The sequence below is a fragment of the Fusarium subglutinans genome (assembly GCF_013396075.1).
Source record: "Fusarium subglutinans strain NRRL 66333 chromosome Unknown NRRL66333_c0000197, whole genome shotgun sequence".
Classification (NCBI taxonomy): Eukaryota; Fungi; Ascomycota; class Sordariomycetes; order Hypocreales; family Nectriaceae; genus Fusarium; species Fusarium subglutinans.
The window spans coordinates 22,651-37,184 of record NW_023502260.1 but is presented as its reverse complement, the minus strand read 5'-3'; the positions used below and the strand labels follow the sequence as shown (position 1 = coordinate 37,184).

The 14,534-nt window shown below is 49.1% G+C and overlaps 6 protein-coding genes across 6 annotated transcripts; 4 read left to right on the top strand and 2 right to left on the bottom strand.

The window, feature by feature from the left end:
* Positions 1-1,729: 1,729 nt before the first annotated feature.
* On the top strand, positions 1,730-3,685 carry FSUBG_10939 (uncharacterized protein; the record flags this gene model as incomplete). Its single annotated transcript, XM_036675568.1, has 1 exon — positions 1,730-3,685. The coding sequence occupies one exon, from the start codon at positions 1,730-1,732 to the stop codon at positions 3,683-3,685; it is 1,956 nt and encodes a 651-aa protein (XP_036533573.1).
* Positions 3,686-3,936: 251 nt separating this feature from the next.
* FSUBG_10938 (uncharacterized protein) lies at positions 3,937-5,493 on the bottom strand (the record flags this gene model as incomplete). The annotated part of the gene is made up of 1 exon (XM_036675567.1): positions 3,937-5,493. One exon carries the CDS (start codon positions 5,491-5,493, stop codon positions 3,937-3,939), a length of 1,557 nt encoding a protein of 518 aa, XP_036533572.1.
* Positions 5,494-6,133: 640 nt separating this feature from the next.
* Positions 6,134-6,718, bottom strand: FSUBG_10937 (cupin 2 conserved barrel domain protein; the record flags this gene model as incomplete). The annotated part of the gene is made up of 1 exon (XM_036675566.1): positions 6,134-6,718. The coding sequence occupies one exon, from the start codon at positions 6,716-6,718 to the stop codon at positions 6,134-6,136; it is 585 nt and encodes a 194-aa protein (XP_036533571.1).
* A 534-nt stretch (positions 6,719-7,252) lies between these two features.
* On the top strand, positions 7,253-9,193 carry FSUBG_10936 (glutamyl-tRNA(Gln) amidotransferase subunit A; the record flags this gene model as incomplete). The annotated part of the gene is made up of 2 exons (XM_036675565.1): positions 7,253-7,541; positions 7,590-9,193. The coding sequence occupies 2 exons, from the start codon at positions 7,253-7,255 to the stop codon at positions 9,191-9,193; spliced, it is 1,893 nt and encodes a 630-aa protein (XP_036533570.1).
* Positions 9,194-9,889: 696 nt separating this feature from the next.
* FSUBG_10935 (P-type cation-transporting ATPase) lies at positions 9,890-10,693 on the top strand (the record flags this gene model as incomplete). The annotated part of the gene is made up of 1 exon (XM_036675564.1): positions 9,890-10,693. One exon carries the CDS (start codon positions 9,890-9,892, stop codon positions 10,691-10,693), a length of 804 nt encoding a protein of 267 aa, XP_036533569.1.
* Positions 10,694-11,108: 415 nt separating this feature from the next.
* Positions 11,109-14,274, top strand: FSUBG_10934 (Cu2+-exporting ATPase; the record flags this gene model as incomplete). The annotated part of the gene is made up of 3 exons (XM_036675563.1): positions 11,109-11,373; positions 11,438-11,506; positions 11,549-14,274. 3 exons carry the CDS (start codon positions 11,109-11,111, stop codon positions 14,272-14,274), a joined length of 3,060 nt encoding a protein of 1,019 aa, XP_036533568.1.
* Positions 14,275-14,534: the final 260 nt, after the last annotated feature.

Below are 14,534 nucleotides of genomic sequence, written 5' to 3'. Positions count from 1 at the left end.
TTTTATCGTCATGTCCGGGGGAGGAGTCGATGCGGAATCGTGCCGACGTGAAATGGTTTGTAAAGGACAGGGCTGGTCTTGGTGTGATGCCAGGTTGATGCATCCGAGGTACGAGCATGTGGATGACTTTTGCATGCAAGGGAGATGGGATGAAATTTCATGATCTGAAGTTCGTGATGGAGAGAGATCGTGAAATGTCAAAGTGCTTGCTTATATGCCAAGATTTGATAATGAATGAGGCTACAAAATAGGAGGTGAGTATTTGTACTGGTACTCTGATTAAAGAAAAAAGTTATATATGCTTAAAGACTGGGCCTAATGAGGATGCGCACATCAGACCCAGAGAGCAAAGCTTGTTCTCGTCGCGTGGTTAATGTGAGTTTACGAGGAGTTGCTGGCAAAGATGGATTGACAGTGCCGATCTCGATTGTTGACAGTTTCAGATCATTTGCACATCATTTTCATTGCTAGAATAATTTGCAACCGATAATCCTCAGTAAGAATTGATCTGTCTTGTGCCATCGCGTCACATTCAGCCAATTAATTCATCAGTGTTTCCATACAGGGTAGGCAATCCTCTGTAACGCACTCGACCAGTTCGGGCATATCCCAGTATGACACGTTATTCCCGAACAGTACGTGCCACTAACTCGCATTCATGCATTCAGTCTGGAAGAGCTTGATTGGTTAAAGTAGCCCCGCATCTGCTTTATCGATAAAGAGATGTGAAGTGATCTTGAAATAATGAGAACGGAAGTTCTTCCCGATGAAACATAATCTTGCAATTGTTACCTGCTTCGGCACATGTCTTTAGCAGTTTATCGCCTTATCTTATAGTAATGGAAGAATTATACGTACTTTTGACATATCGAGGTATATGACGGCATGTTAACGGCGGTATTATTCTGAAATAAGCGCGCGCCTAGCTGCAGTGTTACAGCAACAGATTCTTCCAATCAGCATGGCGGGAGTCGTGTCATATCATGAGCTCTACACCACAGCTGAGATATTATATGACATAATCACCCGCCGTGACCCCTCTTGTTGCTGTGAAATGAGCAAGATCTCGAATTAAGCCTATGGTATCCTTCGTATTATTATGAGTCTTTGCAAAACCTGTCAAGAAGCGTTACCTGACTTCCCATCCTCAGCTGCGGTTGGCGATGCCCCCGTTATCCATGACGAACCATCATCGAAGCCATGCACATGGCAGAAGAGAAGAGACCCCAAACAATCATCGAAAGCACAATGGTCCATGAAAGGAAGTTTCTCACTGCACTCGTCTTGGGAGACGCTTGTGGCGTCCTTGCAAGCTGACTGTCCTCTCTGTTGGACCTGTTGGCGGGTGATTCGATCATCGCCAATTGCATCACCAAGCGATGAGAGAGTCGCTGACTTCCAAGCAACGATCACGTACGCTCATTTCGATATCGGGGATGACTTCTTCAACCTTTGGGTCCGTCTTGAGGGCACTGGATTGAAGGCGACGAGGATTCGGCTGAATATCACAAAGACATCAAGAAAAACCTTTGAGGGTGAGTGATAAAGTCACTATTAGTATAGCCGGTGGGGAGTCGACTAAATTAGCATAGATATAGAAAGAAAGAATCCCATTCAAGCCCAACATACTGCTCAATCGGCCGCCGAGGTAGCGAATCGGTGGATTAGTGTCTGTGACAAAAATCACCCATCATGCCTGGCTCGAGCGACACCACCTTCAGATGCAAAGATGCCCACACGATTACTTGATCTTGGCACAGGCGATTCGACAACTTGGCGCATAATTGAGACTCAGCAAGAACGATTTCCTTACGTTGCGCTCTCGCACCGATGGACTGAGAACACCCCGACGCTCTTGCAAAAGAACTACGACGCGTACTGCGACTCTCAGCCAGATAGCATCTTGCCACAGAACTATAGGGACATGCTTGATATATGTCGCGCGATGCCAATCCGATATATATGGATTGACTCCCTTTGCATTATACAGGATGACAATGGTGCCGATTTCCGCCATGAAGCTCCCATCATGCTCGATGTCTATCGCTATGCTTTCCTGACTTTGATGATACTGTGGGAGTTCTCAGACTCTACTGTCTTTCGTCACTGCCGGCCAAGTACTATAGCCCGACCTCGGCCGCAATCCTACAAGCGCTCTGCATTAACAGAGACGGGCCAAGATTCCTTGTTCACTTATCTTAAGAACCTTGTTTATCCAGGAGCACCTGTGGCAAGCCAAGATTCAGTGTCCAATGCCAAGAAATACGCATTTGTGAGAATAGAAAACACTGGAAGCTACAATTTCGATGTGAATAATGCGCCCATCAACAAAAGGGCATGGGTTCTGCAAGAGAGATGCCTGTCACGACGTATTCTCTGCCTCGGAAACGAGGAGCTGTACTGGGAGTGTGACGGCGACTCTTCGGGCCCGCTCATCGCAAACGAGACCTCCCCTTCTGGTGTTCCGCACATCTCACGCCGCGAAGGCCTTGGTAGTCTTACATGCAGTGATAACGGCGAGTATTGGAACTTACTTGTTGAGCAGTATACCGCTTGCCATCTGACATTCGAGGAAGATAGGCTTGTTGCCTTTTCTGGGATTGCGAGGGCTGTAGCGAAGTCGACTGGTGATACTTATCTTGCTGGCATATGGCTTGAGACATGGATGCAAGACCTCCTCTGGGTGCCGGACAGAGTAAGGGAACAACCGGCTCGAGTGAAGCCTACCACAATGGACACGCAGAGCATGAGACTGCCTTCATGGTCCTGGCTAAGCTTTTCTGGATCAATTATCCCTGGCCTATTGGTAGGCAATGGCGAGGGCCCGAGAATTTCCCTGACAGAACCGAATTCCTTCAAATCGGACAGATTTGACTGCCTGGCTCTACTTAGCCAAACGACCGTTACACCACCAGATACTGACCCTTATGTTTCCTTTCATCAGGCCATTCTCCAGGTCAGATGTCTCCTCATTCCCGTGGAACTGACCGGAATTACGGCTATGCACATGTTACCACCATCCTTCAGGATGACTCAGAACATTGAGTTCAATTCAGCAGGCCTAGATTGCCTGAACCTGATACCATGCGGAGAGAAAGAAGATGACCATGCTGTATTTATCTTGTCATTCAGCAAACCATTGAACGAACATTCTCGCTACTTCTTTATCCCGCTATTCCTACGTAAGGATAAGTATCAAGAAGCTATTAAGTTCGGCCCTGACGACAAAGAGGGCCATGGAATCATTGTAGAAGAGACAGTTACAGACGACGAACGCCACTTTATCAGAGTTGGGAGGTGGCAAGAAGATATGACCTTGCCTTCTCAACTTGGCCCCTTGATCAGCAACACCATCGTACAACAAAGAATCGGTGAAATGGTTGATAACAGCGCCAAGGATATCACCGCGCTGGAACGGAGCTTTGACACAAACATGCACGAATATGCTGTACGGCATGCTTCCTCGATGATCAACTTTCCCAGAAATTCTACAAGTCAACTGGAACAAGACGGAGTGAATGATAAAGAGCAGAATGGCACTGGCGCAAGTGAAGACGGGCAGTTCGATGAGAACTTCGAAGGGAAGGTTCAAGAGGAGAAAGAACAGATAATGGTCGATTCTGTTAAGTGTGCAGACTTACCTTACTTTTCGAAAGCCAAGTGGTCTTCTATCTCTTTAGTATAATTTGCTAACTAGACTTTAAAGTTGTATTTCTCAGTATAATGAAATACTGCTCCGATCTGTTCAATTGCTCCCGTCTTAGTTCCACCCCTGTGGTTATGTACTCCATACAGATAGTCCAGCCGACACCCCGTCCCATCTGGATGTCCACCTTCGTCCCGATGCCCCATGCGAAAGGTATCCTTATCTGATGGACTGCCGCCATTCTCGCTGTTTACACCTCCGCCGATATTCTTGTCCGATTTGACAAAGAACTACAAGCCTTGAACATATGTATGAGCAGTCCCTGAAAAGTAGACGACAGATTCGTTGGGTGCAATTTCAAGAACGTGTCGAGTACCGCTAGCGGAACCTCGCAGTCCGCTACTATGACCACCATACCATACCTCAAGGCCCTCAACATCGTTTCCAGAATAGAGGTCGATACGAGTGATGCGGCCGAACTTGGTGTATTGTTCTACATCATCCCAACACTCCATGTTCATTGAAGAGCCATCACCCCAGGGTCCTCCAAGAATCGAGACATTTATTTTCACTGGCTTGCATTCTTCGGGAGTGCTGTACCGGAAATTATCCCAATGGTATATAGGTGCTAAAACGTCGTCAAGTTGTCTTTGGTACTCGACTGTAACCCAACGGATCAGGTTACGAGAGAGTTTTTGTTGGTCACCCCGTTCATCTATGAGCTGACCAACGCCTCGAAAGTATTTGAAACTGGCAGTGATTGAACGTAAAGGGTCGTGAACGGTTGTGGTGGCTGAGTCTCCGAATGACTTGACCAATGTCCATTCCTCGCCGTCCTGTACCTGATTGCGACGCCATTTCATGCAGTCCTGTCGTATAATAGATGCCATCTGTGAATATTCGGCAATGGACTTTTCCAGGGCAGCCCTGAACCCCACGAGATCGTGTTGGTTGGGTTCGCGCTTTGTTATCTCCGTATATCGATAAGATCGATCTCTCAAGACAGCCAAATGCATTGTAGCCATTGTGACAAAATATGGGAGCGTTTTTGCAGGAGAATCCGTGTCGCAATAGAATTCCCTGTTTGTGGTAAACCAGACCAGAAGGGCGTTCAGCCACTCCGCCTTGTCCTCCCCGGGTGACAGAGCGTCGTACTGTCTGTATGCATCCACAAGACCCCTTGTCTTTTTCCTGAGAGTTTCGATGCTTTTTTGATCTATCAGATCCCGAGCGAAGTCCTTCAATCCTTCCTCGAGAGCGCGCATCGCAGCTGATGTCTCATCGAACAAGTCGGGCCAGATCAAGCCCGCGATCCCAGTGATAAGCCCTCCCCCTTCGACCATCGAAAGTCCCTGAACTATCCCCGAGATAATCAACTTGCCAACGTCAATGCCAGCAAGAAGGTTTGGGCTTGGACTAGAATTTTGCTGGAGGACGCCGGCTGTAGAAATGACCTCAGCTGAATCAGCCCTGAAGAACATTTTCCCCTGTTGTTTTGATGAATACACGCCCCAATCGCCGTTGTCGTTGAGCATCACATATGCGTCACGAGAATCCCGGCCACCCGTTTTTGTGGACCAGGCAACTTCTCTTCCAGGCCGACTCTGGAAAAGAACCAGGTCGCCATCTTCTTGCATGATTAGCTCAGTGGCGTTTGGGTGCGTTTCGCGCCACGTGTGTGACGCCCATTGAGCCGCCATTACCTCCTGGCCGTTGAAGCCTGTCGAAAGTCGGTATAGCACAAGGTTCCCATCTTTTTGAACCTGGAGCTTGAACCGGTTGTTGGTTGAAATGAGAAAGCTTCCAGCTGTAAGCGTTTCTCCCACACAGAGAGTATTGTTTGCCATGGTGGTCAGGTATTCGAACTTTTGTTTAATACAGTAAGTGTGTTTGTAGAGTGGAGAGCCTAATAATGATACTGAGGATTGGAGACCTTAATTTATACTCCCAGTTCTGGCTGGCTTCCGAAATCCGGACATATAACATGTTATGCTGATAAGGGTCACATACCCTTGCTGTAGTCTAGACCGACCGAGCTGGCTAGAAGCAATAGTAAACAGCTAGTTACCACTAGTTATAGAGGTCAAGCAATAGTCCGGCTAGGAATGCAATGCTATTCGCTTGTTTGTGGGAAGCCCAAGGCTTAACCTTCAAATTCATGGATCGGGCTTGCGTAATCAAAAGAAATTGGTATTCTAACAGTTAGTTTAATGGCTCTTGTGGCTGGCTGGAAAAAGCCGATGGGCCGATGTTGGATACATCTAGCTTGATTTGGGATAGAGAGTCCGTTTGCTATTGCAGACCGCGTGTACTAGTTGGTCACTTGTGCAGGGTGCTTGCATGCTATCTACTCCGTACAGACACCTGAATTGATACTAAGATAACTCCTATGCTGATGGCCATCGCCTGATAATAGTTACTCAGTTTGTTACAATGTTACTAATTGGATAATAATAATTGACCTAATCTCAATGCCTACGTACGTTGTTAAGATCGTCCTAGCAGTCCCATCAGCGCTTCTTCAGTATCGTAAGCATTCAACAACTCCGCCCTAAGCTTCTCAATTTCGTCCTTGTGGTCCCTTCTGACGCCATCCAACATACCCTTCGCGGGGCCAATAAGGTGAGCGTCGCTGAGCTCCATGACAACGGCCATGAGCACCAAGCTATCTCCCATCGCCGCGAGCTTGCCGTCTGCATCCAGCCCGTTCATGATCTTCAACAGCCTCTCAAAATCGGCATCGCCTGGTTCAAGGATAACTCGCAATACAGCTCCTCCGTCGCCATTGACGAGGTACTTGTGAAAGAGGTTTGGTGTGACAGTCTGAGGCTTGCCCACTTCTAGCGGCTGGGCAGAAGCTTCCAAAGCTTCCATGTTGGGATCACTGCTTTTATAGACAGAAATAGACCCTTCGATGAGATCGAATGTCTCTGAGAAACGTGTATGGAAGTGAGGCGGCACAGTGGTCCCTGGAGTCATTGTTTCAATAAAGATGGTGCGCTTGCCATCGTTGAGGGTTGTCGACTCCTCGAGCCGAAAGCGGCGTTGATCCCAGCGACGTTCTGATGACATATTGATGGACAAGAGCGATGATAGAGAGAGTAAAGAGTAATAGTAACTATACGATTTCTAATAAAACGATTTGCTCAGTCCGGACTCATGTTTAAATACTCGACTTCACTTCGTAATGCTGACTGCTTATTCAGCGGCTCATCAGCTACTAACCCCGCCGCGTTACGCCCCTTTGGGGTTAGTGATTATGAAGGATTCAGATCTGCGCCATGAGATATCTTATCTAGCCGCAATCACCGATTAGATAGCTTAACTAGCATTTCTCTATGAGTCCTGAACTTCCTGGAGAATTGACAATGCGGATGCTACTTTTGTTACAATCCAAAAACTAAGCTAGCGCATATTTGGGATAGTATAGTGCCAGCTGAGATATTCTGTTGATTGTGAAACTACAAAAGTGGAGCTTGGGCTGCCAATCAAATATATCGAAAGTAAAGCGCGCCCTACCTCGACCGTCCTCGTTATCAGACATTCAGACGTTTCCAACTACATGCCCCAACGTGATTGAGGTATATATCTTCAACACTAACAGCTATGCATGCGGCATTACTTCTCATACTCGCGACTCTCTATGGGGTTGTGCGTACCAGCCTTATCAACCTTGGCGCGACGGTGACTGTCAATGGAGTCTATTACTTTGTCCACCCTGAGCCGGTGGCAGTCCTCCCGTTATCTTCTGGTCTCCGCCCCCATGGACATGCCGACTTTGTCCCGGTGACGATATTTGAGGCAACGGATAACCGATTTGATGAGTCTACTCTCAACCACACTGTCAACGCCTGGCTTGCTGAGGATGATGTTTTTAATAAAGGGTTCTTACAAGGTACGTTATTATTCACTTAGAATTGGAAGTATGCACTCACACCTGTAGCAATCTACGTAAAGAAGGACTCGAATGATGTTCCCGGTCTATCGAACTACCAATATCAAGGCAACACGTCGTCGTTGTCGTGGCAAGAAATCGACTACTCTTTTAACGCTCCCACCGGTCCTTACATCTTGAACCCCTCAACAGGTTCTCTACATACTCCATACCGCCTTTATCTCGATACTCAAGGCGCCTTCACCCAGGGCATCATACCCCTCTCGAGCGGATCTTTCGCTCCACTCCCCGCTGCACTTCCTGGCTCATCATCAATAACAATTGGCGTTCCCTCAAGACTTTACTACACTCCAAGTGAAGAATACCCGCTCGCCGGTGTTCGCATCGGCGTTAAAGATATTTATGACGTTCATGGCCTCAAGACTGGAGCTGGAAGCCGCGCCTACTATGACCTCTACCCCGAAGCCAATGGCACTGCACCTGCAGTACAGCATCTGGTAGATGCCGGAGCAATCTTGGTTGGCAAAATGAAAACAACGCAATTTGCTGCACCTGAAAGCGCCAGAGATGCCATCGACTATCAGGCGCCATTCAATCCCAGAGGCGACGGGTATCAAGAGGTTGGATCCTCCTCATCTGGAGCGGGGGCGGGTATGGCTTCCTACCATTGGTTGGATCTGGCTTTGGGGTCAGATACGGGAGGGTCTATTCGGATACCAGCCGAGGATAACGGAATTTTCGGAAACCGCCCCACGCATGGTCTCGTGGACTTATCGCGAGTTATACCGTTGGGACCTGAGTTTGATACAGCTGGGTTCTTGGCTCGCGATACAGAGACTTGGGCGACTGCTTGCAGGGTCATGTACTCGAATCTTACAACGGGCTATACTCGGTATCCGAAACGAGTCCTTACGTACGACCTTCCCTTAGCCAAAGATGCTGACCTTTCAGACTCGGACCGCATTGTCGTCCAATTCGTTGACAGTCTAGTCAAGCTTCTCTCCGCCGACCTCTCAGCCTCTAATTTCACGGAAGAGTGGTCTCACAGTCACCCAGCAGGTACGCCGAGCGACTTGCAGGAGTTTATCGGTTCGGCATGGGCAGTGATTTCAGCCAAACAGCAAACGCGCCTTGTTCGAGATCCATTCTTTAAGGACTATGCAGCTGCGTTCGATGGACGTGTGCCGTTTGTCAATCCCTCCACGAATGGTAGTTGGAGCTGGTCCGACACTCTGCCTGAGCTACTCGACGAAGCAGTCGCAAACAAGACCATTTTCAAGACTTGGTGGGGTGAGGTCATGCTCCCAAAGAACGGTGAAGCATGTTCAGAAAGCCTTATGCTCTATGCTTTCAAGGATGCTACACCGGAATATAGAAGTGATTACGGTAGCGCTATGGGATCTGGTGGTTTGACTGGTGTTCTGCTAGGCCTGAATGCAGGCTTCATCTCACCAATGGTAGGGAATCCGGACTTTTCTATTCCAATTGGTCAAGTCAAGTATGATAGCAGTATCACCAAGCATGCGGAGTATCTGCCGGTCTCTGTCAGGATCATGGCAGCCGAGGGATGTGATGGAATGCTGCTTGATCTTGTTAACGACCTTGTTAAGGCTGACATTTTACCACAAGTTCAGCCTGGGAATAGTCTATAAGTCAATTACTTTATTCAAACTGTAGTAAGATAAGAATTACATAGCATAGCCAAAAGTTGAACTACTTTGTATCCCTAATTGGAGTTTGACGTTAAATAGGGAGCAGGATTACAGGGTAACCAAGTTATGGAAGGAAGTGGGGCTACCACCAATCACATCCACCAAAAGTGTCCGCTCCGCCCCGCGGCGTGGATTCATTCCCATGCTTTTCCCCTTGGCAAAAGACCTCGGCAGAGAACCTTGATGGCCGCACCTGTCGCCAAAAAAACCAACCAGCAACGCAAACACGACACGCTACTATATATGATCTGCTCCTACCTAGTCTAGTAGGCATGAACCCTCAAAGTATAAGTGACAAGAGCCAGCACCGCGCCTGCGATCCCTGCCGTCAGTCTCTTTCTCTTTCCCCTCTTTGTACTCCATCATCAGCTGATGAATGAATGACGCATAGGCAAGCGAAAAGTCCGATGTTCTCGCCACACTCCTTTATGCGAACGATGTTCTCACTTTGCTTTGACGTGCGAGTACTCTCCTATGAGGACTATAGGGAGGCCCAGGAGGGGACAGCCGCTGGGGTATAGAGCGAATGGCCTGGCGGGGACGGCTGCGTCGCCCGAGGTTATGGATACGGGGAACTTTGCTGGGATTATGGATCAGTTTCTTGATGATCTGGGGACGCCGCTGCCGTCTTTTGATATGGGCTTTTCGACCGAGCAGGATAATGCTCAAAGACAGGAAGACTTGCCGTCTGATTTGTTTGATGGGGCGGCGATGCAGCAGGACCAGAACGGCATGTACCCAGGGACCGCCGAGAAGCCCATGGATGTCACACCGACGTCTCAAAACCCTGAGAATCTAACGACTCCAGGGACCTCTTCTCAGAAATGCTCTTGCATCGAGCTGGTCAACCAGCATTTCTCAGATATCGAGCGCTCACTCGAGACTTTCCAGACCCTCAAAGTTTTGAAGCAGTCTCTCGCGTCAGCAAGAACGATCCTTGAGTGTACAGTCTGCTTCCAATCCATCAAGAGCCCGCGCACATCACGAAACGTCTATCTCCTGGGCTCTCTACTATCCAGCATCGGCTCCTCATACGGCGACTTTTTCTACGTACAAAAGCAACGGACCGAGTCATCGGTATCTGGTACACCGATCCGCCTTGTCGTCGGACAACAACCAGATGCTCGGGATGTTGTAGAGCTTTCTCTCGAGGGGCCGAGCTACATTGCCTTTCTACAAGCGAGTCTGAAAGGAGAGTTGGATTGTCTTGTGAAATTGGGTGAAGGATTGGCGACGAGACAGAGCCAGCTCCATACCGAAGGTCACGAGAACTGCGAGACGGGGACGAGCTGTTCAAATACTGAGTCACTGCCGACGACGAAACATCCAACCGAGGTGTGTCCGAAGGAAGTTGACATGACGACTGCTTGTGCATGCTTCAGGACAGTCGATCAAGTCAAGGCCGCAATAGCAGAGGCGCAACGAATCATCTCTGTGTGATGATACGATTGCGTTTACGATTATGACTTATGAATATCCGACAAGTTTTTAGCAATATACCCAATGCTTGTCTCCCTCATTAATTCCCTCCTCTGCCAATGACGTAAATGTTATCGTGAGGTTATCCTTAATAAGTTGCACAAAATGACTGATTGGAAAAGTCCCCGCGCCTCCTGTTTCACAGTCTAAAACGGTTTAGTGAGGAGAATCGCGGCGCGGAAACGGAGCGCGGAGACTTTGAGCGGCGGTGGAGCTGGCCGCGGAACACGAAGAAACAGGTTCAGCATGAGTTGCGACTCACGATGTTTTGAGTATTTAACTAAAATGAAATTCTTTCCAGTTTGAGTTTCTCTAAAGTCACACCTCGTATTATACCTTACTACTCCCTCACGAAAATCATACTTTTTAAGAAACCATGGGTGCATCTTGTTGCGGGTCTAAGGCTGAGCGTGTTAGTGCTGGCGTGGAGGACCATGGCCATCAGCATACTGATCATGGAAGCGACTCTGCTACGGTTGAGCACGATAAACCCCATGACAGTCACCACGGGCATGCGCATGCCAACACTGATGAACACGGCCCCGAACATGGACATGGAGGATGCTGCGACGGTCACTCCGATGCTTCTAGTATTACCTCCCAGGCCTCAACTTGCTGTGGCAGCGAGGAACACTGCAGTGGTAAGTCCCCTTCACCCTGACCGAAACAACCTTGACCCCTCTCTAACACTCGTGTTTACCGTAGAGAAATGTATCTATGCCATTGCCGCCATCGAGTGCAAGAAAGCTTGTGACGACGATCCAGACCACGAAGGTACCTTACCACTATAGCACACCATGACTACCCAACTAACAGGTACAGGCTCACAGGACCAGCCCCACGAACACGACAATGGGCTTCACAAAGCCGACACAGCCTGCGGTACCCATCTCGAAGCTGCATTCAACCAATACAGCAGCTATCTCGAACAAATCCGCTGCATCTGCCGAAGCGCCATCGAGCAGGGAATGACGTCCCTTGAAACATGCTGCATGAGCACCCGAGCGACCCCAGACAAGAAGCATCGAAACAAACATGGAAAGAAGAAGGCTGCCCCTGTTATCCCCGCTTTCAACCCCTCTGGAACAGGGAGTAAGCAGGTTGACGTTGAGAACGCTGCGAATCTTGAGACAGTTGGGTTTCTTGTTAGTGGTATGGATTGCACCTCTTGCGCAGACAAGTTGCTGCGTATCTTTGGTAGTATGACTGGTGTTTCCAATGCTCAAGTCAACTTTGTCATGGGCAAGGGAGAGTTCGACGTTGATACATGCATCACTAATGCTGAAGAAGTTCTCAGCTTTGTATCTGGGGCAAGTGGCTTCATGCTTAGCAAGATCATCGGCGGGGATTACTACCTTGATGTTCTGGTTACGGCTGCACAGAGTAAGGAGCTTGTCGACCATCCACCTTTGGGCGTGGCGGATGTGCAGTCGCTTGACAAGAGGACAGTCCGCCTCTCGTATGAACCGACTACCGTTGGAGCCCGAGACCTGTTGGAGTCGATTAAAGACAAGTGTAATGGCCTGGCTGAACCCCGTGGAGATCCCCAACTCGAAAACAGTCGCCGTCGCCTCTGGGACCAACTCACAAAGACTCTGCTCGCCGCAGCACTCACCATCCCCGTCGCAGTAGTCTCATGGAGCGAGAACCTAGTCGACAAGAAGACGGAGGGGATTGTCTCGCTGATCCTCGGCACACTGGTTCAATGCATCGCCATCCCCGAGTTCTACCGCCCTGCTATTTCGGCTGTTTGGTACAGTCGAACTGTCGAGATGGACATGCTCGTCGTCATCAGCATCACCGCTGCCTACGTCTACTCTGTCGTTGCGTTTAGCTTCGAAATGGCGGGTAAACCTCTTGACGAGGGTCAATTCTTCGAGACCAGCACCATGCTCATCACGCTCATTCTCGTCGGTCGCCTCATCGCGGCCTTCGCTCGCGTCCAAGCTGTTTCAGCTGTATCTCTTCGCTCCAAGCAGAATAACATCGCTGTGCTGGTACAGAAGGAAGGTGATCGTGAGATCGACGCTCGTCTTCTTCAGTATGGTGATTTCTTCAAGGTTCTGCCTCACTCGAGAGTTCCTACTGATGGTGTTGTGCTATCTGGCAAGACTGAGGTTGATGAGTCTATGCTTACAGGGGAGACACTTCCTATTGTTAAGCAGAAGGGCAGTGACTTGATTGCGGGCACTGTTAATGGAGATGGTACCGTCACTGTCCAGTTGACGCGCCTGCCTGGGAAGAACACGGTCACCGACATTGCTCAGCTTGTGGAAGAGGCTGCCAAGTCGAGACCTGAGATCCAAGACCTCGCTAACAAAGTCGCTGGCTGGTTCGTTCCAGCAATGGCCACTGTGGCTATTCTTGTCCTTGTCATCTGGATCGCCTGCGGTATAGAGGTTCTCAACTACGATGCTGGAAAGAGTGTTGGTAATGCCATCACCTACGCAGTAGCTACTCTTGCAGTCGCATGCCCCTGCGCTCTTGGCCTTGCAGTTCCCATGGTTCTCGTCGTCGCTGGCGGTATCGCAGCTCGAGGTGGTGTCATCATCAAATCTGCTGATACCACTGAGGGAGCACGCAAGACTACTGATGTTGTTTTTGACAAGACTGGTACAATCACCGAGGCTGAGCTTGCTGTGACTGAGCAGGTCAACTTGAACGGAGATATGGCAGATAACATCTCTTTGACCAAGGCTCTTGTTTCTGGTGGCAAACATCCCGTCTCGGCTGCCGTTGAGAAACATCTACAAGGACAGTCCATCAAGGCCATGCCCGAAGTGGTCAATGTTCAAGTCGTTCCAGGCGCTGGAGTTGAAGCAGATTACCTAGAATCAACTCTGAGAGCTGGAAATGCTCGATGGACTGGGGCCGATAAGATGAACCACGTGTCGCGCCTTCAGCATGGTGGCCTCACTACTCTCGTCGTAACTCGCGATTCCATCCCTCTTATCGTCTTCGGCCTCTCGGCTCAGATCCGCGCTGAAGCAGTGCGAGTTATTTCTGAGCTCAAGTCTCGCGACATCAATGTTCATCTTGTTTCTGGAGATCAGATTAAGGCTGTTCAAGCTGTCGCGGCATCTGTCGGTATCCCTACCGAGAACGTCGTTGGCGAGCGTACTCCACCCGAGAAGAGAGACTACGTCGCTTCTTTGATGGAACAGGGCAAGCGAGTTCTCTTTTGTGGTGATGGCACAAACGATGCTATTGCCGTAGCTCAGGCCAACGTTGGCGCTCAAATGGGAGGTGGTTTGACAAGCAGCGACGTTACCCAGGGTGCAGCAGATGTCGTGCTTCTGAACGGTCTTGAAGGCATTCCTTTTCTTCTTGATATCAGCAAAGTCTCGTTTCAACGCATGTACTTCAACTTTGTCTGGTCTGCTGTCTACAACATCCTCGCCATCACAATGGCTAGTGGTGCTTGGGTTGAGTTCAGAATTCCGCCAAGGTATGCTGGTTTGGGAGAGATGGTCAGCGTGGTACCTGTTATTCTCGCTGCTAACTCAATGTTTTTTGCACGATACTTCAAGCTAAAGGCATGAATGGGGACTGATTTCTATTGGGCGTCATGGCGCTCTCGCTTGCACCACCTGGGGAGATTATGCCAGACGCTGGATAAACAACTCGGTTGATATTCCGTTTAGAGTGGCGGAGACCGTTCTAGATCTCCCTATCTGTATCCCAGATGTCTTAGATGAGGGACTTAGCTTTGTGACTTACCATTGTCATTGGCCTTAGGATTTAAACTATTGAATAGGACGAGTTTAGAAGATTCGGTAGTTTATCATAACTCAGCTGAACA